The sequence below is a fragment of the Saccopteryx bilineata genome, chromosome 3, assembly GCF_036850765.1.
Source record: "Saccopteryx bilineata isolate mSacBil1 chromosome 3, mSacBil1_pri_phased_curated, whole genome shotgun sequence".
NCBI classification, from domain to species: domain Eukaryota; kingdom Metazoa; phylum Chordata; class Mammalia; order Chiroptera; family Emballonuridae; genus Saccopteryx; species Saccopteryx bilineata.
The window spans coordinates 196087153-196112966 of record NC_089492.1 but is presented as its reverse complement, the minus strand read 5'-3'; the positions used below and the strand labels follow the sequence as shown (position 1 = coordinate 196112966).

Sequence of the window (25814 nt, the reverse complement as noted above, 5' to 3'; positions counted from 1 at the left end):
TTTCTTGAACTACACTACCCATGAGTGTTGCATTTTATTTTTCTTCTTCATCCTCACCCTCCTTTAAGGTTATACTCCAAAACACTTAACTCTCACTCTCTCCTCTTTTGTTTTTTTTTTTTGTCTTGCTTTATTTTGTTTTTTTCTCCTCCTATTTTATTTCTTCCTTCGTTTTTCTCTTTTTCTTATTTTTTCCTTTCTATTCGTTTTTTCTTTTCTCATTTTACTTTCCTCCCATATAATCCTCAATCACGAACAAATTAGTTAATTTGGGACTCAAGGCTTTTTTTTGGCTTTATTTCTCTTTTTTGCTTTTGTTTTTATTTTTTTTTCTCTTGTTTGTTTATTTTTGTGGCATTTTGGGTCCTCCCAACCCAAGGTCTCCATTGTATTTAGTCTTCGCTCCACTTAATACAACAGATTTTTACTTATTATTTTTATTTTTTCTTCTTTATTATTCTTTTTTGGTCCTTTTTTCTGATTCCCTCTTATCCCTCTCATTATATCTCTTAGTTGACCATCACTTACAAGCAAATCATCTTATGCTTGTCTAAGATTTTCTTCCTTTTTTTTTTTTTTTTTGCATTTAGTAGGTCCCTACTCCCTTTTTTTTTGCCCCTTGAACTCTTCACCCCAAATCAGGCCTTCCATTATAGGCACGATATTTCCCTGAGGAGGGAAGAGGAGGGAAAGAGAAGAGAGAAAAAAAGGGGGAAATAATAAATTATTACTGTTTTTTTTTGTGGGGTGTTTTACCCTTTTTTTTTTCTTTTTACTCTTTATTAATTCTAATTAGTGCTATCAATAAGACCACCCTTAGATGCCGATAAGAAAGAGGAAATCGAATATTATGGATACAAAAGAAAGAGAGGTAACACAAATAGATGTGGAAAAATCTATGGAGAAAAGACTTAACATATTGGAAGCCTTGGAGCTAAATGACAGAGAATTTAAAATAGAAATCTTAAAAATACTCAGAGATATACAAGAAAACACAGAAAGGCAATATAGGGAGATCAGAAAACAACTCAATGAACACAAAGAATATATTACCAAGGAAATTGAAACTATAAAAACAAATCAAACAGAAATGAAAAACTCAATTTACGAGCTGAAAAATGAGGTAACAAGCTTAGCTAACAGAACAGCCCAGATTGAAGATAGGATTAGTGAAATAGAAGACAAACAACTTGAGGCACAACAGAGAGAAGAAGAAAGAGACTCAAAAATAATAAAAAATGAGAAAGCCCTACAGGAATTGTCTGACTCCATCAGAAAGAATAACATAAGAATAATAGGTATATCAGAGGGAGAAGAGAAAGAAAATGGAATGGAGAATATACTCAAACAAATAATAGACGAGAACTTCCCAAGCCTGTGGAAGGAACTAAAGCCTCAAATTCAAGAAGCAAACAGAACACCAAGTTTTCTTAACCCCAACAAACCCACTCCAAGGCACATCATAATAAAGATGACACAAACCAATAACAAAGAAAAAATTCTCAAGGCAGCCAGGGAAAAGAAGAGTACAACATATAAAGGAAGGCCTATTAGATTATCATCAGATTTCTCAGCAGAAACTCTGCAAGCTAGAAGAGAGTGGACCCCAATATTTAAAGCCCTGAAAGAGAGGAACTTTCAGCCAAGAATACTATACCCATCAAAGCTATCCTTCAAGTATGAAGGAGATATAAAAACATTCACAAATACAGAAAAGATGAGAGAATTTATCAACAGAAAGCCCCCACTCCAGGAAATACTAAGGGGGGTTTTCCAACCAGATTCAAAGAACAAAAGAAAACAACACCACAAGTAACAGCTCCACCAAGAACACAATAAAACCAAACTTAAACTGTGACAACAAAGGAAAAAAAGGGGGGAGAGGATGGAGATTAACAGTAGCAAAGGATGATGAAGTGCAGAAATACTTATAAGATAGGGTACTACAATGAATATGGTAGGTACCCTTTTCATTACTTAATGGTAACCACCCTTAAAAAAACCACCACAAAAACACTTGACTTAAAAAAGGTAGCAACAGAGGAAAGAAGTATGGAACACAAACAAACAAAAACAAATGATAGAAAAACAAAAGAGAAGAATCAAACTAGATACAAAACTAACAGAAAGCAATTTATAAAATGGCAGTAGGGAACCCACAAGTGTCAATAATTACACTAAATGTAAATGGATTAAATTTACCAATAAAAAGACACAGAGTAGCAGAATGGATTAAAAAAGAAAATCCAACTATATGCTGCCTACAAGAAACACATCTAAGCAACAAGGATAAAAACAAATTCAAAGTGAAAGGCTGGAAAACAATACTCCAAGCAAACAACACCCAAAAAAAAGCAGGTATAGCAATACTCATATCTAATAATGCTGACTACAAGACAGAAAAAGTACTCAGAGACAAAAATGGTCATTTCATAATGATTAAGGGGAAGTTGAATCAAGAAGACATAACAATCCTTAATATATATGCACCAAACCAAGGAGCACCAAAATATATAAGACAGCTACTTATTGACCTTAAAACAAAAACTAACAAAAATACAATCATACTTGGAGACCTCAATACACCGCTGACGGCTCTAGATCGGTCATCCAAACAGAGAATCAATAAAGATATAGTGGCCTTAAACGAAATACTAGAACACCTGGATATGATAGACATCTACAGGACACTTCATCCCAAAGCGACAGAGTATACATTTTTCTCTAGTGTACATGGAACATTCTCAAGAATTGACCATATGTTGGGCCACAAAGACAATATCAGCAAATTTAGAAAAATTGAAATTGTACCAAGCATATTTTCTGATCATAAAGCCTTGAAACTAGAATTCAACTGCAAAAAAGAGGGGGGAAAACCCACAAAAATGTGGAAACTAAACAACATACTTCTAAAAAATGAATGGGTCAAAGAAGAAATAAGCGCAGAGATCAAAAGATATATACAGACAAATGAAAATGAAAATACGACATATCAGAATCTCTGGGATGCAGGAAAAGCAGTAATAAGAGGAAAGTTCATATCACTTCAGGCCTATATGAACAAACAAGAGAGAGCTGAAGTAAACCACTTAACTTCACACCTTAAGGAACTAGAAAAAGAAGAACAAAGACAACCCAAAACCAGCCAAAGAAAGGAGATAATAAAAATCAGAGCAGAGGCCCTGGCCGGTTGGCTCAGCGGCAGAGCGTCGGCCTAGCGTGTGGAGGACCCGGGTTCGATTCCCGGCCAGGGCACATAGGGGAAGCACCCATTTGCTTCTCCACCCCTCCGCCACGCCTTCCTCTCTGTCTCTCTCTTCCCCTCCCGCAGCCAAGGCTCCATTGGAGCAAAGATGGCCCGGGCACTGGGGATGGCTCTGTGGCCTCTGCCCCAGGCGCTAGAGTGGCTCTGGTCGCAACATGGCGACACCCAGGAGGGTCGCAACATGGCGACGCCCAGGATGGGCAGAGCATCGCCCCCTGGTGGGCAGAGCGTCGCCCCTGGTGGGCGTGCCGGGTGTATCCCGGTCGGGCGCATGCGGGAGTCTGTCTGACTGTCTCTCCCTGTTTCCAGCTTCAGAAAAATGCAAAAAAAAAAAAAATCAGAGCAGAAATAAATGAAATAGAGAACAGAAAACTATAGAAAAAATCAATAAAACAAGGAGCTGGTTCTTTGAAAAGATCAACAAAATTGACAAACCCTTGGCAAGACTCACCAAGGAAAAAAGACACAGGACTCAAATAAATAAAATCCAAAATGAAAGAGGAGAGATCACCACAGACATCATAGAAATACAAAGAATTATTGTAGAATACTATGAAAAATTATATGCCACCAAATACAACAATCTAGAAGAAATGGATAAATTCCTAGAACAATACAACCTTCCTAGACTGAGTCATGAAGAAGCAGAAAGTCTAAACAGACCAATCAGCAGGGAGGAAATAGAAAAAACTATTAAAAATCTCCCCAAAAATAAAAGTCCAGGCCCAGACGGTTATACTAGTGAATTCTATCAAACATTCAAAGAAGTCTTGGTTCCTATTCTACTCAAAGTCTTCCAAAAAATTGAAGAAGAAGCAATATTTCCAAACACATTTTATGAGGCCAACATAACCCTCATACCAAAACCTGGCAAGAATGGCACAAAGAAAGAAAACTACAGACCAATATCTCTAATGAATACAGATGCTAAAATACTAAACAAAATACTGGCAAACCGAATACAACAACATATTAAAAAAATAATACATCATGATCAAGTGGGATTCATCCCAGAATCTCAAGGATGGTTCAACATACGCAAAACGGTTAACATAATACACCATATCAACAAAACAAAGAACAAAAACCACATGATCTTATCAATAGATGCAGAAAAGGCTTTTGATAAAATACAACACAATTTTATGTTTAAGACTCTCAACAAAATGGGTATAGAAGGAAAATATCTCAACATGATAAAGGCCATATATGATAAACCATCAGCCAACATCCTATTAAACGGCATAAAACTGAGGACTTTCTACCTTAAATCAGGAACAAGACAGGGTTGTCCACTCTCTCCACTCTTATTCAACGTGGTGCTAGAAGTTCTGGCCAGAGCAATCAGACAAGACAAAGAAATAAAAGGCATCCATATCGGAAAAGAAGAAGTAAAGCTATCACTTTTTGCTGATGATATGATCCTATACATCGAAAACCCGAAGGACTCCACAAAAAGATTATTAGAAACAATAAACCAATACAGTAAGGTCGCAGGATACAAAATTAACATACAAAAGTCCATAGCCTTTCTATATGCCAACAATGAAATATTAGAAAACGAACTCAAAAAAATAATCCCCTTCACGATTGCAACAAAAAAAATAAAATACCTAGGAATAAACATAACAAAGAACGTAAAGGACCTATATAATGAAAATTACAAAGCATTGTTAAGGGAAATCGAAAAAGATACAATGAGATGGAAAAATATTCCTTGTTCTTGGATAGGAAGAATAAATATAATCAAAATGGCCATATTACCCAAAGCAATATACAAATTTAATGCAATTCCCATCAAAATCCCTATGAGATTTTTTAAAGAAATGGAACAAAAAATCATCAGATTTATATGGAACTATAAAAACCCCCGAATAGCCAAAACAATCCTAAGGAAAAAGAATGAAGCTGGGGGCATTACAATACCTGACTTTAAACTATATTATAGGGCCACGATAATCAAAACAGCATGGTATTGGCAAAAAAATAGACACTCAGACCAATGGAACAGAATAGAAAGCCCAGAAATAAAACCACATATATATGGTCAAATAATCTTTGATAAAGGGGCCAACAACACACAATGGAGAAAAGAAAGCCTCTTCAACAAATGGTGTTGGGAAAACTGGAAAGCCACATGCAAAAGAATGAAACTCGACTACAGCCTGTCCCCGTGTACTAAAATTAATTCAAAATGGATCAAAGACCTAAATATAAGACCTGAAACAATAAAGTACATAGAAAAAGACATAGGTACTAAAATCATGGACCTGGGTTTTAAAGAACATTTTATGAACTTGACTCCAATGGCAAGAGAAGTGAAGGCAAAGATAAATGAATGGGACTACATCAGAATTAAAAGTTTTTGCTCAGCAAGAGAAACTGATATCAAAATAAACAGACAGCCAACTATATGGGAACTGATATTTTCAAACGACAGCTCAGATAAGGGCCTAATATCCAAAATTTACAAAGAACTCATAAAACTCAACAACAAACAAACAAACAATCCAATAAAAAAATGGGAAGAGGACATGAACAGACACTTCTCCCAGGAAGAGATACAAATGGCCAACAGATATATGAAAAGATGCTCAGCTTCATTAGTTATTAGAGAAATGCAAATCAAAACTACAATGAGATACCACCTCACTCCTGTTAGATTAGCTATTATCAACAAGACGGGTAATAGCAAATGTTGGAGAGGCTGTGGAGAAAAAGGAACCCTCATTCACTGTTGGTGGGACTGTAAAGTAGTACAACCATTATGGAGGAAAGTATGGTGGTTCCTCAAAAAACTGAAAATAGAACTACCTTATGACCCAGCAATCCCTCTACTGGGTATATACCCCAAAACCTCAGAAACATTGATACGTGAAGACACATGTAGCCCCATGTTCATTGCAGCACTGTTCACAGTGGCCAAGACATGGAAACAACCAAAAAGCCCTTCAATAGAAGACTGGATAAAGAAGATGTGGCACATATACACCATGGAATACTACTCAGCCATAAGAAATGATGACATCAGATCATTTACAGCAAAATGGTGGGATCTTGATAACATTATAAGGAGTGAAATAAGCAAATCAGAAAAAAACAAGAACTACATGATTCCATACATTGGTGGAACATAAAAATGAGACTAAGAGACATGGACAAGAGTGTGGTGGTTACCAAGGGTGGGGGGGGAGGGAGGACATGGGAGGGAGGGAGGGAGAGAGTTAGGGGGAGGGGTACAGAGAACTAGATAGAGGGTGGCGGAGGACAATCTGACTTTGGGCGAGGGGTTTGCAACATAATTTGATGACAAAATAACCTAGACATGTTTTCTTTGAATATATGTACCCTGATTTATTAATATCATCCCATTACCATTAATAAAAATTTATTAAAAAAAAATAAAAAAATAAAAATAAATAAATAAATTTACTTGTTCTTTATTTTAAATATTGTATTTGTTCCCGTTTTGTTTTTTTACTTTAAAATAAGATATGTGCAGTGTGCATAGGGATTTGTTCATAGTTTTTTTATAGTCTGGTCCTCCAACAGTCTGAGGGACAGTGAACTGGCCCCCTGTGTAAAAAGTTTGGGGACCCCTGTTCTTAAGGAAGGGGAAGAGGAAGTTTTCAGATAAGTTTTACCTTCTTTGCTGTCTAGCAAGTGGCCTCAGTCCTTCCAAAGAACTAGAGTTAAATTATGATTAGTTACTAACTAACTTTTGCCCCTTTAATCTCTTTCTCTAGGGGTGTTTTATTCCTCTTCAGAAAGGAGGCATAAAGGGGCCGGACTCTTCCTTTTAAAATACTAATGTTAACAATTTTTGCAATTCCTTACCACCTTATCACAATTTGTATTTTATAGATGCAGAAACTAAGGTCCAGAGAGGTTGAGTAACTTTCCCAAGTCACACAGCCTATAAATGGAATTACATCTGGTTATCATTTGAAACCCAGTGGCCGAGCTGCTGGATGCTCTGAGTATTGGACAGAACTTTTAGGAAGAGAGTTTTTTCACTGATTGCTGGATATATGAGCTAACAGCTAGAGAAACCACTGAGAAGGAACTAGAGACTTAGTGAATGGTTTAAAAACAAGTTAAGAAAACTAGGACATGAAAAAAACCTGATTATGGCCACGGACAGATGGGTTTTCAGGAACCAACAGAATCTTACTGAGTCCCCATATAACTTCTGGCGTAATCAGGCCCAAACTCTAGCCTGTGCTACTGGGACAAATAGAGTGACCTCACTGAAGGATCCATCCACCACAGACAATGAGTGTCACGAGCCAGTGTGACTCGTAATTTTGCAGGTCTCGTGTGGGAACGGAGGAGGGTTAGAAAATAAACATAGAAAGAAAAATGATGGGTTCAGGAGGCCCCATTGCCAAGCTGATGGCTTGCAAGAGCGAGTCTCCACTCCCAAAACACTTTATTTATAAAGCAGGGAGCAAAGCCATCTGCAAAACAAAGAGAGCTCAGATACAAAGTCACATTCCTGAGGCAAACCAAGAATTCTCCCAAGTGCAGAAAACTCCCCATCATGCATAATATCTTAACTTCACAGAACAAAAGGTTAAAAGAAAACTGCCTTTAGTCTCTTCCATGGTTATGGGGGATGGGACCAGTAGAAACTATCAGCATAACAGCTAACATGGAGGTGTGGAGAAGGGCATGTAAATTGCCTTTACCAACTTAATGAAACAATCAGAGGTTGTGGGGAAGAGTTTAGCCTTTAGCAACTTAATCAAGCAAGTGAGGTGAGGGGACAAGGACCCTGTCAGCTTACTGCCAGTCCCACACACCTCTGTCTCCCCCAAATCTAAACTGTTTCTTGCAGCCTGTTTCTGACAAATGAGCTGTATGTGAGGAAGACTGGACAAGACCAGGAGATGTGAGCCGAAGTGGGGAAGGAATGCCAGCACAGCAAGGGCCACAGAGACCTGCCAGAAAGAGGCAGCTGAGCGGTTCATCTGTTTCAAAAGGCTTGAAGTCCCAAAGGTAAAAGCTAACTAACTATTCAAAAGGTAAGTCTTTTCACCGCTAGTGGCAAGGGAGTAACTGAGGAAACAAAGCAGAGCCCCCTCCCCTGGGGCAGCCTGATGCCAGAGGGAAGGAATGAGCTGGTACCCATGGAGATTGAGGACTCCATCGCAGGTCTGCTGTGGTCTGAGTGACTGAGGCTGCCTGCGCGGTGCCCACTCAGAGCCGAAGTGAGGCGGAGGGAGTAGAAGGGAGCCCTGTGAACTCTGCCCTCAGAGCCGATCTGTAAGACATTTGATTTAGGGCAAGAATCTTGTAATTTGGAAGCAAAGAACCTTTTATCTTCTTTAATAAGTTCTATTTTCTTCAGTGTTGAGCAAATGAGTTTGTAAAATTTGTGTTATTTGAGTTTGCTCACTTTTATTGTTAAAAATGGCACTGGATAGCACCAGGTATGTGATCTGTGAAGTTGCTAATTACCTTCCTGCTTAGGAAGGGCCATTGTTATGCTAATGTTTGCTAGAGGAGGGGTTTTTCACGCCCAATGTTTTGAAAAGAGCAGAGCAGAGAAGGAGAAAAAGGAAAAGAAGCCAAGATGGCAGGGAAAGAGAGAGAAACCAGTTTTGCAGAGTAAGAAGTCTTGTTGGCAGATGGGGAACCAGAAGTGAGGGGCTTTGGGACTGGTGAGGCCTTTGATTCTAGGATTAACCGGAGAAGATTCTCCTGGTTGTGGAACTGGATAATGAGTCATTAGCTTTGTGAGCTCTGAATGAATGAAGAGGGAAGTGTTTTTCCCTGTGTGTTTGCTTGTCGTCTGGTATGAGACTTGAATAAAGGAATGGCCCACCATTTTTTGGCTCCACTGTTTCTTTACTGTTGAAATATAGAAAAGAAAGTCTCTTAGCATGAATAATTTTTGTCAGAACTTACTTTTTCTGAAAAGACTCCCTATTCCTGGCCTTGAGGCTGGTCACCCAGACTGTGGACTTGGGCTAGCTTTGCAAGGTTGCAAGTGTTCTCAGAATGTTTCTCCCTAAATTCACCCTATAGATAAACATTGTAAAAAAGCTTGTTTCACTGCTTTGTCCTACTGCTATGCTTCCTCTTCTCCCCATTCCTCAATCAGTATGTAATTTTCCCTTTAAAAGCCAGTCTCAGACTGTAGTTAGCACTGCATTGATTTGAACGACTTAGTTCTCCATGTGGTCGTGCACCGGCATTAAAGACATTCTAATTTGACTAATTGATTGTGCAGCAAGAGTTCTGTTTCTCGCTGTTCCATTACAACACCATCGGCCCAAATCGAATGGGAACCTGAACCTACATGGCCACAGTGAGGGCTGCAATTACCGGCCATACATTCAGGAAAGGTTCTAACCTGATCATAAAGATCTTATAAAAGGGATTTCTTCGCCTGGATGAAAAATTTGTGGAGAGTCTGGGGGTATTAATGACACCCCCACCCCAGGCCAGAAGCAATGGCCTCTCGTACAGTGACTTGGCTCAGGGCCTAGATGTGAGCTAAGGAGGCTGGGACAAGGATGACAAGGCACTCAGAAAAGAAGGGGTTTTGATCCTGAGAAGGCTCTAACCGCTTTTCTCCTGGACTCTGAATTCCCTTCCTCCTCTTCATCTTTTATTTTTATTATTATTTTTATAAAAATTGATTCATTTTAGAGAGACAGAGAGGGAGGGAGGGTGGAATGGAGAGAGAGAGGGAGGGAGGGAGAGAGAGGTATTTCTTAGTTGTTCCACTTAGTTGTGCACTCCTTGGTCACTTCTCATATGTGCCCTGACCTGGGATCTTTAACCAACTGAGCTAACTGTCCAGGTGGCCCCTTCTTTCCTCTTCCTCCTCCTTTAGTCAACCACCTGAGGCTGTGCTTACCTTTAGTTGGCTCCCCCTGCTGGATGGCCATCACTCAGACCACAGAGGAGAAAACCTTCTTTAGCTCACACCCTCCCATCGCCTGACCTTGGGAGTTAGTTACTTCTGAGCTCTGGGTTCTGCAGGCAGAAACAGCGGACTGGACTGAGGAAACACTGCAAGTTCCAAATGATAACCACATCGTCTATTTCTTTTTAAAATGTCAAACTGAACCTTTGTATAACTGAATATAGGATCCAACACACATACACACACACAGACAAGATACCTCCATTCTTATGAATAGAAACAAGACACACACATTGGTACTGCACAGGGAAGACCTGTCACAAAGACTGCTCGGGATAAAGGCTGGGCAGGTGGCAGTCTGTCCTCTTCCTGTGCCAGCATGCATGTCAGTCCTTTAGCTTTTTTTATGAGAATGTTCAAACAAAGGGTCATGGTGAGCCAGCCTGAGAGCCAGCCTGGGATCCTACCCAGTTGACAGCTAGTGCTGGGATGGGGTGGGTGGCAGTGGTCCAGTGTCCAGAGGTGCTCAGAGCAGGACTCCTCTCCCACCAGAAGAATGCAAATCTATAATCCGGTGTGCCTCCCCCAGAAGGGAAGAGGTGGACTCTGCACCAGGCACCAGCAGTACCGGCTTCCTCCCAGAGACCGGTCAGCATTGCTGGGGATAGGGAAACAAATGGAAGGAAAAGGTGGTTGGGCTGCTGCTGAGCTGGCAGCCTGGGAAGGAGGAGAAAGCACTGATTATCTGGCTGCATTTTCTTCAATGGAATAGTATGACCGTTTTCAGACACTATCATTTGTTAAATCAGTTTCCCCTCCTAAAGAACCCTGACTCTCATTATTTTGTGAATTATACTAGACCTTCTAGTTTGGGGGATGAGATGTTGCTTTTCTATGGACGTTGCCCTGCTTTAAAACCAATGAGAATGAGTTGATGTCTCCTCTGTGTTTCCCTAGCATGCACAGCCTGGTTAACACTGGTGGTGGTGGTCCTCATATCCGTCTCCCTCACCAACTTGGAAGCTCCATGAAGGCTAGAATAGGCATGTTCATGTTTGTGGTTTTAGCACAGTGTCATGCACATGGTAGGTTGTATAGATGCAGATGGGAACAAAACTATCTCCATCTCTGTGTCCTTTCACGTCCTCACCTCCCACCCAGTTCACCAAAAAGTCATGGTTCTTTCTCCTCAGTGACTGGCTTTTTCTCCTCAAATTACAGTAACAATATCCATGAAAACAAATCTCAGTGCTTTAGCTGGTGACTGTTCAAGGTCAGCACAACCTGAAGTGGACACTTCATTATCAGCCATCGAAGGAATTCCCCTGAAAGACAGAGATGTGCTGTCAGCAGCTGACTAAAAGATAGAAAGGCCTAAACGTAAGAGGAGTCAATATTTTGATTTAGAGATTTGGATCAAAAAATCTTCTATCCAGTTACATAAATGTCTAACAACTATGTTGTTCACCCAAAGTTAACATAATATTGTATGTCAACTATAATTGAAAAACTAATTTTAAGAAGATAACAAATAAATGAAAAAAAGAAGAAATCTTTCTTCACAAAGTCTGCAGCTCTTGTTTTGGAAAATGAGGACCCCCAGCATAAGACATGTTGAAATTGTGTCTGCAGAGAACCTAGTTGGAGGAGCTAAGAGATCTGGTTATGCCATTTCTTAGCTGCTCTCTAATTAGAGAAGAAACTTTCCTTTTTAACAGAACCTCTAAATTTCTGGGGCAATAATGTGTAAAAGATTGCTTTGCTGATCCTTCCTGTAAGAACAAGTGGCCAATGAAACACAAGCAGAAAGAAGTCATTGGGGGAACTCCTGACATCAATCTTTAAAGTGGCTCACTCAGTGGGAAGGTGCCTTTTTATTCCCCCACCCTTCTTGCCTGGACCCCAGATACATGACCAGAGCTGCAGTGGCCATCCTGCAGCCTGAGGAGAACATGAGGTCGAAAGCCAATGGAAATAACAAGTAGAACAGAAAGAAGATATGTATTGAGGACCTACAAAGCCTAGACTATGTGTCTTAGATATTTTTTAAGTGAGAGGAAAAGAAACTCCTCAAAATCATTGTTGCTAATAGTCCAGCATCAGCTCTAACTGATAAAGTGACCTGGGAACCTTGCTAATTACGCAGCGAAGAAAGACTTAGTTTCTTCATTTGTAAGCTAATGAGGTTCTATTAGATCACTCCTCCATCTCCAAAACTTTATAATTTTAAGACTTCATAGGAGTGCACAAATACAAAATCCCTCCGGTTTGCCTAATCTCTGATCTAGCATGGCCTCCTGGGCAGATTTGAAAGCATTTATACCTTTAGGTAGAAGTCAAAATGTCTATGAACATAGAGTTACCACATGACCCAGCAATTCTACTCCGAGGTAATTGTATTCAGGATAAATAAAAGCACACACACACACACACACACACACACAAATACCTGACAACTGAATGTTCATAGCAGTGTTTTCTTAATAGCTAAAAGTGGAAAAAACACAAATGCCTATTAATTGATGAATGAACAAAATGTGGTATATGCAAACAATAGAATATTATTTCATTATAAGAGGAATGAAATTCTGAGATATGCTACAAGGATGACCCTTGAAAACATTATGCCTACTATAAAAAGACAGACATGTATGTCATGAGCCCATTGATATGACATGTTCAGAATAGGAAAATGTATAAAGTCAGAAAAAATAGTGATTACCAGGGGCTAGAGGGAGAGGAGAATGGGGGAGGAGCTGCCAGTGGGTATGGGTTTTTTTTCTAGGAGATGAAAATGTTCTGGAATATTAGTGGAGACAGTTGCACAATTTGTGAATACGCTAAAACCCACTGACCTGTATGGTTTCAAATGGTGAATTTTATGGCATGATAATTCTATTTGCTAAAAAAAATAAATAAAAATGACTATGAAAGCATTTTGAGTGAAATGGACTACACCAGGATAAACCTCTCTGGGTGTGTGTTCACAAGTGTTCCTTACAAAAAACGTTAGCATGGAAAGAAATCAGCAGTGTAATAGTTGCCAGGTAACTTTGTCTAGTATACAAATCACTTCTTAACTAAAATGGGGATGTGTAAAAGGTTGGACTCCAAAGAATTTTCATTAACTCCCTACTAATTTGCACACTAACTACCCCTGACAGAACAGTCTTCTTGCTCCTGTGACTGCATTGGAACATTGTGTAAGTCGTGATTTAGAACCAGAAAACTCCACATCACCTATCCAAGCGTGACCCCATTAGAGGCAAAGGCTTGGCATTTCATCGTGTGTTCAGCCCATGACGTTGACTTGTGGACCAAGGACACCTTTGGGTTTTTCCTTGAAACCAGTAAATTTCTTTTTCCCCATTTTCCTATTCCTCACGTATCCTTGTATGAAATAGGGCCCAAGAGTGACAGCTGCAGAGGAAAGAACACTTAAGTCCAAGCACTGATTTGTACAGAGACTTCTGTGATCCTTGGAGAAGTCTTTGACCCTGAGTCTCCTTACTGCAAAATAAGGCAGTCAAATTAGGTGATCTATTAAGGTTACTTTTAGTTTGTTTCTTTTGTTTGTTTTGTTTTATTTTTTCCTGAAGTGAGAAGAGAGGAGATAGAGAGACAGACTCTGCGCCAGACCAGGATTCACTCCGCATGCCCACTAGGGGGCGATTTTCTGCCCATCTGGGGCGTTGCTCTGTTGCAACTGGAGCCATTCAAGAGCCCGGGCCAACTTTGCTCCAATGAAGCCTTGGCTGCTGAAGAAGAAGAAAGAGACAGAGAGAAAGGAGAGAGTAAAGTGTGGAGAAGCAGATGGGCGCTTCTCCTGTGTGCCCTGGCTGGGAATTGAACCCAGGACTTCCACACTCTGGGCTGATGCTCTGCCACTGAGCCAACTAGCCAGGGCAACTTCTGAATCCTGAATCACGCATCACACCCCAGTGGGTTCTATAATTTGGTACTGTATCTGCTCAGCCGTTAATATCCGCCTGAAGGCACATCAAGGAGAGACAGACAGCTCCTTTGTAGCATGCTGAAAACACTCACCACCAAATCCCATCACCCAATGGTAACATGATAAAGGAACCTAACAGAAAAAGTAACTCTTAATCCAGGTGAGTCTGTGCATTTTCCTGCTTTTGAACTGTTTTCTAAGGATATAGTTCATGTGCATACTGATATACAAATGTGCTTTTGAACCTTTGCCCCAAGCATCCGTGTTTGGCTGAGCAGTCTGGCACCCATTCCTGTAATCACCTGTAAGCTCCAGCAGTGTGCAGTCGTGCGAATGCTGACAGGCTAGCAGGCTGGCCTGCTGGGTGCCTGCCTGTCCCCATCTCACTAGGTGAGAGAGAGAAGCACAGTACTGACAGTATACCAGGAGGCACCTGGCAGTAATCCTTTTCTTTTCCAAAGTGACTGATCATGTGTCTGACAAGTTGTGGGGAATGCATGGCCAAGGACAGATCCCAGGGGCCCTGGCAGCTGACCCAAGTCTTCAGGGTGTTTAAAACCAATGCTACCCTTCAATTAGGTTGTTGGAAGCTTTACACTAGCTCAGCAGGAACGACACCTGCCAGTCCACTGTTAAATATAGAAAACTGGAGCAGCCACTGGCTCCTGACCTATTTGACCCTACTGACCAGTAGGTCTAGATCTTATGACACATACTTATAAAGTGAACTGCTGCTCTTTCTTCATTTATGGGCCATTTGGTAGAAGTAACTTACTTTCATACTATTGAGAATGACACTGCTCACCTTTCTTTGGAACTGTTTTCAAATGTCCTCTAATCTCTATAGTATGAAAATCACTATCTATCCCTCATCTTTCTTTTTTTTTTTTAAAACACTTAAGTAGGAGTAGAACCTATATACAGAGTAAGATTTATAGCAGGATTTTTTTCTAATTTTGAATTTGTCTAAAAGTTAGAAAAATTGTAAACCTATTTTTATTTTTGTTTTTCCTATAAGGGTTACATAAGTAAGTTTTGTACATTGTTTATAACTAGCACACCCCTTCTCTTCCCAAAGGAGAAACTGACTAGCCCAAGTTAAGGCAGTGTATTGGCACCATTTTGACAAAAGTGTATTTTATCCCATAGAAGCAGCTGATCTCAACTTGGGAGTCATGTCTTCCTTAGTGGTTGAGTTCAAGTGTAGAGGCAGGCTTGGGTTTAAGACCCAAATCCCAGCTCTGCATGGTAAGATGGCAACAAACTACAAAAATTATGGCTTGTCTATTTAAAGCAAAATTCTCCAATAATGCAGAATCATACTTCCACATAAATTCCAATGTAGTTAACTTAAATACAAATAGTTTGTTATGTAGGATAAACATGATTGCTGGGAAGAAAAGTTGCTTGGGAATTTTAGCATATGAACTATTTATAAATCTATGTCTATTTCTAAATACAGGTGATTTATTTCATTAGCTTAAAAAGGCATAGTATCGCCTGGGTGGCGCAGTGGATAGAGCGTCGGACTGGGATGCAGAGGACCCAGGTTCGAGACCCCAAGGTCGCCAGCTTGAGCGCCGGCTCATCTGGTTTGAGCAAAAAGCCCACCAGCTTGAACCCAAGGTTGCTGGCTCCAGCAAAGGGTTACTCAGTCTGCTGAAGGCCCGCGGTCAAGGCACATTTGAGAAAGCAATCAATGAACAACTAAGGTGTTGCAACGCGCAATGAAAAACTAATGATTGATGCTTCTCATCTCTCTCCGTTCCTGTCTGTCTGTCCCTGTCTATCCCTCTCTCTGACTCTCTGTCTCTGTTAAAAAAAAAAAAGGCATAGTATCATATATCGTTTGATAGAAAATTCTAAATAGAGATAATTACAGGGTAGTTATTTCCATATGCACAGCCTTATATGCATAAAATTGCTCATTGTTAACACTAAAGAAAGAAGTATAAATAATCTACATGTCCATTGGTAGAAACTGGTTAAATAAAATATGGATACAATATATCCATTTCAAGATGAGACGCTCTCTGTATTTTAAAGATATAGTTTAGTTATAAAACAAAGAAGGCAGAACAATGTTAGTATTATAATGTGTATGAAGAAAAAAAAAGGGAATTTACACAGGCTTGAAGTATATGAATATTTCTGCAAGGATGCAGGAAAGATAATGTTACAAATGGTTGCCCTCTAGGGCAGAAACTATACCAAGGGCCACAGAACAGAGATTTACTTCCTACTCTCTAGCCTTTATAATATTGTGCTGTTGGATGTAGTAAGTTTTCAAAAGATTTTTTTTTTGTAAAGGAAATAAAGGTATAGTAGGACTCCTACATGAAAATAAATTTAGTGTACTTCCAGGTCAACCTCTTTTCAAATAATTAAATACTAGTTCCTTAAAGGCATTTTAACATTTGGATTGATCTCCCATCTTAAACTGGGTATGCCTGTGGTTGGTTCAATTTTACCACACTGAAAGAGGAAACTCATTTGAATTTTTACCTATCCCTTCACTTTTCTAAAGGAAGCATGTAATATAATGTGTTCAGAAAGGTACATTTAGACTGATAATAAAGAATTCAATAAAGAGAAGACAGAAAAGAGGTCCATTAAGACACAAACTTTATGTGATTTTTAGCCATTACAACAGTAGTTCAGAAGTATCTCAAATGTTACTTTGATGTCATCAGTGTTACAAAAAAAAAAAAAAAAAAAGGACAGGCAACAGTGAAGAGCACCAGAGAACCAGCGCACACACCTACAGCAGACCATGCTTCTTTTTCTTCGCTGCCAAGAAATTTTCACCATGAACCCCCACCCCTTGCTTTCCTTCACAACTTTCCCTACCCTGCAGGAAATCGTGAAATGGCACCTTAAGCCTCATCCTCGCCCTCCTCCTCCTCGAACTCCCCCTGTTCGTCGGCCGTGGCATCCTGGTACTGCTGGTACTCAGACACCAGGTCATTCATGTTGCTCTCGGCCTCCGTGAACTCCATCTCGTCCATGCCCTCGCCCGTGTACCAGTGCAGGAAGGCCTTGCGCCGGAACATGGCTGTGAACTGCTCCGAGATGCGCTTAAACAGCTCCTGGATGGCCGTGCTGTTGCCGATGAAGGTGGCTGACATCTTGAGGCCCCGAGGTGGGATGTCACACACAGCTGTCTTCACGTTGTTTGGGATCCACTCCACGAAGTAGCTGCTGTTCTTGTTCTGCACATTGAGCATCTGCTCGTCCACCTCCTTCATGGACATGCGGCCCCGGAAGATAGCGGCCACCGTCAGGTAGCGGCCGTGGCGGGGGTCGCAGGCGGCCATCATGTTCTTGGAGTCGAACATCTGCTGAGTGAGCTCGGGCACCGTCAGGGCCCGGTACTGCTGGCTGCCCCGGCTGGTCAGAGGTGCGAAGCCGGGCATGAAGAAGTGCAGGCGTGGGAAGGGCACCATGTTCACCGCCAGCTTGCGCAGGTCTGCGTTCAGCTGGCCGGGGAAGCGCAGGCAGGTGGTGACCCCGCTCATGGTGGCCGAAACCAAGTGGTTGAGGTCTCCATATGTGGGGGTGGTCAGTTTCAGGGTGCGGAAGCAGATGTCATACAGGGCCTCGTTGTCGATACAGTAGGTTTCATCAGTGTTCTCCACAAGCTGGTGGACGGAGAGGGTGGCGTTGTAGGGCTCAACCACTGTGTCAGACACCTTGGGCGAGGGCATCACACTGAAGGTGTTCATGATGCGGTCTGGGTACTCCTCCCGGATCTTGCTGATGAGCAGGGTGCCCATCCCTGACCCAGTGCCACCACCCAGCGAGTGGGTCAGCTGGAAGCCCTGCAGACAGTCACAGCTTTCTGACTCCTTCCTCACCACGTCCAGAACTGAGTCAACCAGTTCAGCACCCTCTGTGTAGTGGCCTTTGGCCCAGTTGTTCCCGGCCCCGCTCTGGCCTGTCAGGGTAAAGACATTTCATAACTCACTGATGAGTGGATTAAATTCTTTTTTACCAAAAACCCCTCAATCAATGAGTCAGTGTTCAGACAAGATTACTTTAGGTTATCACCAAGATGTGCAGACACTAAAATATTTGGTTGTGGATATAATTATAAATAAGGAAGGCCAGGAATATCTGGCTATTAGTGGTTGAAGGGCAAATTTGTTTTAGCTTATATTAAGACTCAATCAGCCCACATCTGGGCATTCTGCATACTTTCCCCTAGGCAGCCACACCCTTCAGCGCTGAGCTGTCTGGTGTAAAATGAGCTTCCAAGGCCATCAGCCATACCAGACACTCACCAAAAACGAAGTTGTCGGGCCTGAAGATCTGGCCGAATGGTCCAGACCGGACCGAGTCCATCGTGCCCGGCTCCAGATCCACCAGGATGGCCCGAGGCACATACTTGTTACCTGAGGGAATAAGAGCTGGACTTAGACCTGCCTGCAGAGAACCCTGAAGAGAAGAGCTTGGCACCATATTCCTTTTCACAGGCACTGCTGCTGACCCCCCACAAAGGTATGTAAGAGACCCACCAAATTCTCAAAGGACTCATTGGGCTGTGAGCAGGAAATCTCACTGAAATACCACAATGAAAGAGTGGGAATCCAAAATCCTTTAATCCACCCTTCCTTAGGACCAGACAAACTCCTGGGAAAAGAGGGGGTAAAAAACTAGAAGTGAGGGAAAGTAAAGACAATTACCGGTGGCTTCATTGTAGTACACATTGATTCTTTCCAGCTGCAAGTCACTGTCTCCATGGTAACTGCCAGTGGGGTCGATCCCGTGCTCATCACTGATGACCTCCCAAAACTGAGACACAGTAAAAGGCTGCATTTAGCCACACCCAAACGACTAAAAATGAACAGACACTCCGACTCAGTTCCCACAACCCAACCCTTTCAGGAACTTTAGGGCTGGATGACCCCGCACAGCCGCAGGACTTGTATTTTGCAGGGTTACAAAATTGAAATTGGTCGTTTCCGCGGCGAACAGCTGCTCAGAGCAGAAATGAGGGTCTTTAGGGATGGGGGAGGGACCACCAATGCACGCAGGGCTCCAGCCCTCACAGAGGGAGTGGGCGGAGGCACAAGGACCAGAGGGACCTGAAGAAGAATGGTTTTAGATTCAAAGCACGTCCTGAGACTTCAAGACAATCGCCTTCCTCTCCCCTCCCCCCCCCCCCCCAGCTCAACTCGGCTTCAAGCGAGTAAAATTAATTCTCCGGGTCCCGGTGCCTCGCGTAAACCCACGCATACAGCCTCGCAAACACACCCGCGCCTTTTCCAGGCCCGCGTTCCGGGTTAAGTGAAAACAGGGGAGGAAGCAGAGACCGAGGGGTGACCAGGTGTCTAAATGAGTTACAGCAAAAATTAAAGAGAGATTTCTTCCCTTCCCTCACGAAAGTCGCCTCCGAGCCCACGCACAATGCACCCGGGAAGGTCTGTGCTTGGAGAGCCCCAGACCTGCTCAGAATGCTGTTGGAGCTCAGGAACCCGAAGAGATTTAGGCCTGGGTCCCCGCCCCCTCCCGGCCCAGTCCCCAGCGCGCCCACCTTGGCGCCGATCTGGTTGCCACACTGGCCCGCCTGGATGTGCACGATCTCACGCATGGTGCTAGCTAATTTCTTCTGGCCCGAGTCGGCGTCTGTCCGTCTGTCCGTCCGTCCGTCCTCCCTTACACACCCACTACGGGGTCACCCGGAAAGCGCTCGGGATCCACCGGCTAAAAGCGGTGGCCCACCCGGCTCGGCCTTTTATGCAAGAAGGGTGGGGCGGCCCGCGCAGGCCGCGCCCCCAGCTGGAGCCCCCCAGTCTCCTTCGCGCTCGCACTCTGCAGGCCTCGGTGACGTAATGCTCGGAGCCCTAGGGACTGTCCAGGGGGCTGGACCATGGGCCCGCAGCCAATCAGCACAGGTTTGCAGACCAGAAGAGGAAAGGGGGCTCTGCGGCGTAGGGTGGGGGCGGCCGCATTGTCTCGGGCTGGTAAGGTGGAAAGATCTGGGTACTGAAAATTGAGGGAGGGTGAAGGAGCCGAGGGCGCTGGGTGTGGCAGGTCGTAAATGGGGAGAGAGCTGGGACTTGAAGGCGGGGACGCCAGGGGACTCGAGCAGGTAGATAGGCCGACAGGTGCGTCAGAAATGAGAGCGATATGCTCTGGGTGCTGGCAGGTGGTAGGGTGGAGGCGGCGGAGGCTGTGCTGCTAGTGCAGATTGACGCAGCTTCTCCGCCAAGAGCCAGAAATCCATAAGCCCCCCTACCCCAGGGAGACCGCTGCCCCTTTCCCCAACCCTAGAGATCAACAACTGTCCAGCGTCCGAACCCTGGTCCCACAGGTCCATGTGAGAGGACAGGTGGCTGCAAGAGGAGGTCGTATGTGATCAGGCTGTTGGGGTTTGAAGAGCTGTGACCCTGGACACACGAGGCCCTAGAGTCCCGGGATGCCTTCCTCCCCGCCTCCAGCATCCGCCTGTTCTCTTTGTCTCTGTGACAAAGGCCTCTTGCGCCCTCTCACCGAGCATACAGGGCTGGGGCGACCCTCTCCGCCCTTTCCAGCCCTTCTCAACCCTCTCCAAGAGTGCACAGTTTCTCCTCTGCTACTACCAAGGACTCCTCCACCCCCGCGGGTTGGTTTTTGTTCCCTGGGCGTGGATAGGGTGGGTGGGCTGGCCGCACAGTCTGAAGTGTCCAGCGGTCAGAACGAGGGGCGGGGCTAAGGCAGAACAAAGAGCTCATAAGTGCATGGGATGGCTCCCACAATTATTTAAAAATCACACCCCAGGCACTCCCTGTTTATAGGTTTAGTTCGTCTATTGTCTAGTATGCGCACGGTTTCCAAGAGCGGTCATCGCCCCGCTCCATCGCTAAATGTCTCATCTTTAGTTAGGCCCCGACCCCATGGCGGCCACGAGGTCTCCAACCTTTGGGCTGCTGATGGGGGTGCGAGACACGCCTAAACACTGCGGCACCGCGAGGGAGAGGCCCCGGGGGACCCCGACGAGCACACACAGTGCGTGCAAGACTCAAAAGCACCTATTCACCTTCTACAGTTTCTAAATAGTCGAAGAAGGAGCTGATCTCTTTGTTACTTATCGTGTGTGTGTGTGTGTGTGTGTGTGTGTGTGTGTGTGTGAGAGAGAGAGAGAGAGAGAGAGAGAGAGAGAGAGAGGGAGAGAGAGAGGGAGAGAGAGAGAGAGAGAGAGAGAGAGAGAGAGAGAGAGAGAAGCTGAACCTGCGTTCGCAAGGATTGGCTAAAACGTCCTCTACATTCACCAGACCTGGAATCTGGTCTCTGAAATTCCACGGGTGAAGCGCCTTCTCTCCTCCCCGACCCAAATGGGTCGTCTGCGAGGTAAGGTGACCCCTTTTTCATCCTATGGCTAGAGCAACCAAATGACCCCGGTTCTCGCGGTGAAACGGAGCCAGCAGCTGTTTGTTGAGTGAAGTCCTCCTAGAACTATCAGCAAGCTGTCATCGCCTCCCTTTCCCGCTGGGGGGTGGGAGAGGCTCTAACAACTCCATTCCTGTGCACAAAGAGAAGAACAAAAGCCAGCCTCCCCTGTTTAGCCCAGACTGGAGCTCTATCTTGAGGCAGAGTTCCCCAGACTTCGTTGCCCGAGTCTGGGTTGGGATGCCGTCGGACATGGCCACAGGAGCGGAGATCCGGCCACATGCCCTACTTGCGGGGTTCCAAGGACCTGGGGCTTGACCCCGAGTTTCTCATCCAGCTCCCGCAGACGCGGAAACATCGAGGGTGAACGCCCCCAAGGTCACACATCAAGTTAAAGACAGAGCTCAGGCTAGAATTCGTCTTCGGGGTAGCCCAGCCCTTGGGGAAGGTGACCACGTCTAGGCCACAAGGGCCGTGGCTGGTGTCAGCATCTGGTTCTGGGGTTGGGGGCTCCGGGGTTGGGGTCCTGGGTTAGGGGCGTGGGCCTACCCGCACCGTTAGCGGTCAGCGCGGGTTGCCAGAGCGAAGGGGCAACTCCGCACGCAGTGTGTGTGTGTGTGTGGGGGGGGGCAGAATCAGCCTTCTGCAGGGTGATTGGAGCCCACCGGCACCCTCCCTCACCTAAAGGTTTCTTTTCTCAAATTCTGTTTCAGAGCAAGACAGAGTTCTGCCTGGGTGAAACGCGTGTTCAAGATTCTGCGGATAAAAGGGCCCTTTCCTCTTGTAAGAAGGAGGCTTAATTTTTCCCTCTGAAAATCCGGATGCCCTTGGGGTCTGGGCACTTTTGGTTCAAGATTTGCTTTTTTCCCCTGTGTTTTGCTTTGCTCATACCCACCGCAACCCCATCTCCCCTCCTTTCAACCCCCTCCCCGCCTCTTATCCAGCATTCTCATTAACAGTTAATGAGAATGTGCCTCAGTGTGGAATCATGATGCTACATTTTCAGTTTTTCCACAAGGAGTTGTTTTTGTGTTGGAAGGCTAGGTGCTGATGACAGCAGGTCTTTCCCCAGCGTTTTTTCGTTTACCTTATAGTTCCTGAGAAGACACTGGAGAGCAGCTTTCAAAGCAGGAAAAAAATTATTGTTCTCAGTTGAGTCCTCCTGAATTTCTTTTCGTCTGTTTTTTTTTAATAAATAAATTTTTATTTAAATGGGGTGACATCAATAAATCAGGGTACATATATTCAAAGAAAACATTTCTAGGTTATTTTGTCATTTAGTTCTGTTGCATACCCATCACCCAAAGAGAGATCGTCCTCCGTCACCCTCTATCCGGTTTTCTTTGTACCCCCCCTTCCCCCTCCCTCCTTCCCTACCCCCACCGCACGTAACTACCACACTCTTGTCCATGTCTCTTAGTCTCACTTTTATGTCCCACCAGTGTATGGAATCCTGCAGTTCTTGTTTTTTTCTGATTCGCTTATTTCACTCCGCATAATGTTATCAAGATTCCACCAATCTGCTGTGATCCGATGTCATCATTTCTTCTAGCTGACTAGTATACCATGGTGTAAATGTGCCCCATCTTCTTTATCCAGCCTTCTATTTTTTTTTTACAGTGATTAAAAGCCTTTAAGCAAACACTTGGCCAATACAGCAAGAATCCATAAAAGAGTAGTGTCCTTAACATGTTCACCAAGTCCAAGTTGGCCCCAACACCACGCCAAATCCCTGAAAAGTGCAACCCAACCACAGTTCAGTCTGTTAGGAGCTGTCACAGGGAGCAGGAGTCCAGAAAAAGTCCACATCCAAGAAAAGTCCGCATGGCACCGGAATTGTCACCATTCTATACTTTGCAGCTCATGTCCAAGTCCCAGTGACCGCTGCTTCTAGCTGGTAATGATTCAGGTAGACTGGAGTCGTCTGTTTTTTATACACAATTCTTCTCCATCTAGGTCACAGTATATCAGACATGAAGGTGTCAGGACAATATATTGCATCATCACTTACATGGCTATTAGTTTTAATGATGTACTAACATTTCTAAGTTTTCCCTTCCTGAGACTGTAGAAATAACTCAGTGTAAGATGAATTTCCACATTTGTTTTATGCATAATTGATGGTATGCCTGAAGTAAGATATCCTCTAAGCTGTTGAAATTATATTTGCTCTCACAGTTTTCAGAGTGTATACAATAGCAGATTTTCAACTGATTTTGCATTCCTCTGTTTACCCATAAAGTCATTGTTTTAATTACTTGAAGAAGTTTGATAGAAAGGAGGCAATACATAGCTGATTTGGTGGTAACATTTTAAAGCATTGTGTCTTTTTTTGTTTTGTTTTGTTTTGTTTTGTTTTTTCTAAAGCTGGAAACGGGGAGAGACAGTCAGACAGACTCCCGCATGCGCCCGACCGGGATCCACCCGGCATGCCCACCAGGGGCGACGCTCTGCCCACCAGGGGGCGATGCTCTGCCCCTCTGAGGCATCGCTCTGCCGCGACCAGAGCCACTCTAGCACCTGGGGCAGAGGCCAAGGAGCCATCCCCAGCGCCCGGGCCATCTCTGCTCCAATGGAGCCTTGGCTGCGGGAGGGGAAGAGAGAGACAGAGAGGAAGGAGGGGGGGTGGTGGAGAAGCAAATGGGTGCTTCTCCTATGTGCCCTGGCCGGGAATCGAACCTGGGTCCCCTGCATGCCAGGCCGATGCTCTACCGCTGAGCCAACCAGCCAGGGCCTTGTTTTTGTTTTTTGACAGAGACATAGAGAGGGATAGATAGGGACAGACAGACAGGAACAGAGAGAGATGAGAAGCATCAATTAATAGTTTTTCATTGCAACTCCTTAGTTGTTCATTGATTGCTTTCTCATATGTACCTTGACCGTGGGCCTTCAGCAGACCGAGTAACCCCTTGCTCAAGCCAGCGACCTTGGGTCCAAGCTGATGAGCTTTGCTCAAACCAGATGAGCCCGCGCTCAAGCTGGCGACCTCAGGGTCTCGAACCTGGGTCCTCCACATCCCAGTTTGACGCTCTATCCTCTGTGCCACCACCTGGTCAGGCAAGCATTGTTTTCTTAAAGTAAGAAAAATATTTTTTATTGAAATTACAAGACATCTAGCTTTCTGATTTTCCCACTGCCTGCCTCCATTCACCACTTAATACGCAGCTCACAGCCCTGGTAGCCTGACAGCCAACCCTGTGTCCAAGATACACGTAGTTTCCTAGGCAACCGACCCTTAGCCAATAAATGAAGAGGAATTGAAAGAAAAGGATTGTGAATCTGTCATTATTTCCTATTTTACGCTTCTCAGTGCTGTCCGGCTAGGAAGATTGGAAAGCTACCAATTCTAACATTTATGGAAAGGAGTCAAACGTCCAGAGGATTGGAGTTAGGAAGGTCTCAACACTATATAATGTGACAGTTGGGAGAGAGTGGGGTGTGGGGTTCCTGGGACCACTGACTTGTGCTTTCTCAGCTTTGTCATTCCCCTGTTTATATCCCACAGATCCCCACCCGCACCCCACGCTTTCATCCCTGGCTTTCCCTCCCCCAGATTAGAAGCCAGCTGCTCCTAGTAGAGCTGCCTTTGTGCTCTTTAGTCGAAGGGCTGCCTGGGTGGGAATCTCAGGCCCAGGGCCTTCTACAGTCACAGGCTGGGTGGGAACCAGCCAGCCCAGGTGATAAGAGACTAGAACGAGTGGAGAAAATTCTAAGGAAGCAGGGCAGTTGCCGATATGTTCGCTTTTGTTCCTTGGTAAAGACAAGCTGTTTTCCCATTGCCATTGTTCAAATTTGGATTTGAAGGACCTGAGTCCAGATTAACATTGCTGAGTTTTCATGGAAGGGATTTGACTTCTTTGTCATACAACTGGTAAGAGGGAGTACAGCCCGGGCTTTCCAGGGCTATATTCTATAAGCAGCAACCTCCCCTCCCCCACACTATCAGTGATTTGTGAGTTTCTTAGGCTGGGGTAGGGTAAACCATAGAATGCTTGCTCTAATCCTAAGTAAATGGCATTATATGGTACTGGGCCAAATTGTATAGAACACAGAAAGGGAAGAGTAGAAAGTACTCTTAAATGAAACATTATAAAATATTACAATTGACGGCCCCCTTGCAAAGTGTACTCCCTGAAATCAACAAGCCTTGTAAATAAGTCTCTAGTGAAATGAGGGAGTACACACAGGTAAATGAGATGGGGTAGTCATTTTAAGTTTCAGCAGCAGATTGCTACGGTGTTAACGTGCTTGCAGGATTGCCATTCTGCATCAGAGATTTTGTCCAACAACGGCAGCTCACAAAACTCTAGGCAGCTCGCCATGGCTCTTCTAAGCCTGCCCTA

The 25814-nt window shown here is 44.0% G+C and overlaps 1 protein-coding gene across 1 annotated transcript; it reads right to left on the bottom strand.

Annotated features, from left to right (window-relative positions):
• Positions 1-16708: 16708 nt before the first annotated feature.
• LOC136330907 (tubulin beta-2B chain) lies at positions 16709-19921 on the bottom strand. The gene is made up of 4 exons (XM_066268494.1): positions 19637-19921; positions 18786-18894; positions 18384-18494; positions 16709-18037 (listed from the first exon to the last, which is right to left on the bottom strand). The coding sequence occupies exons 1-4, from the start codon at positions 19691-19693 to the stop codon at positions 16977-16979; spliced, it is 1338 nt and encodes a 445-aa protein (XP_066124591.1). The 5' UTR covers positions 19694-19921; the 3' UTR covers positions 16709-16976.
• Between the last annotated feature and the right edge of the window lie 5893 nt (positions 19922-25814).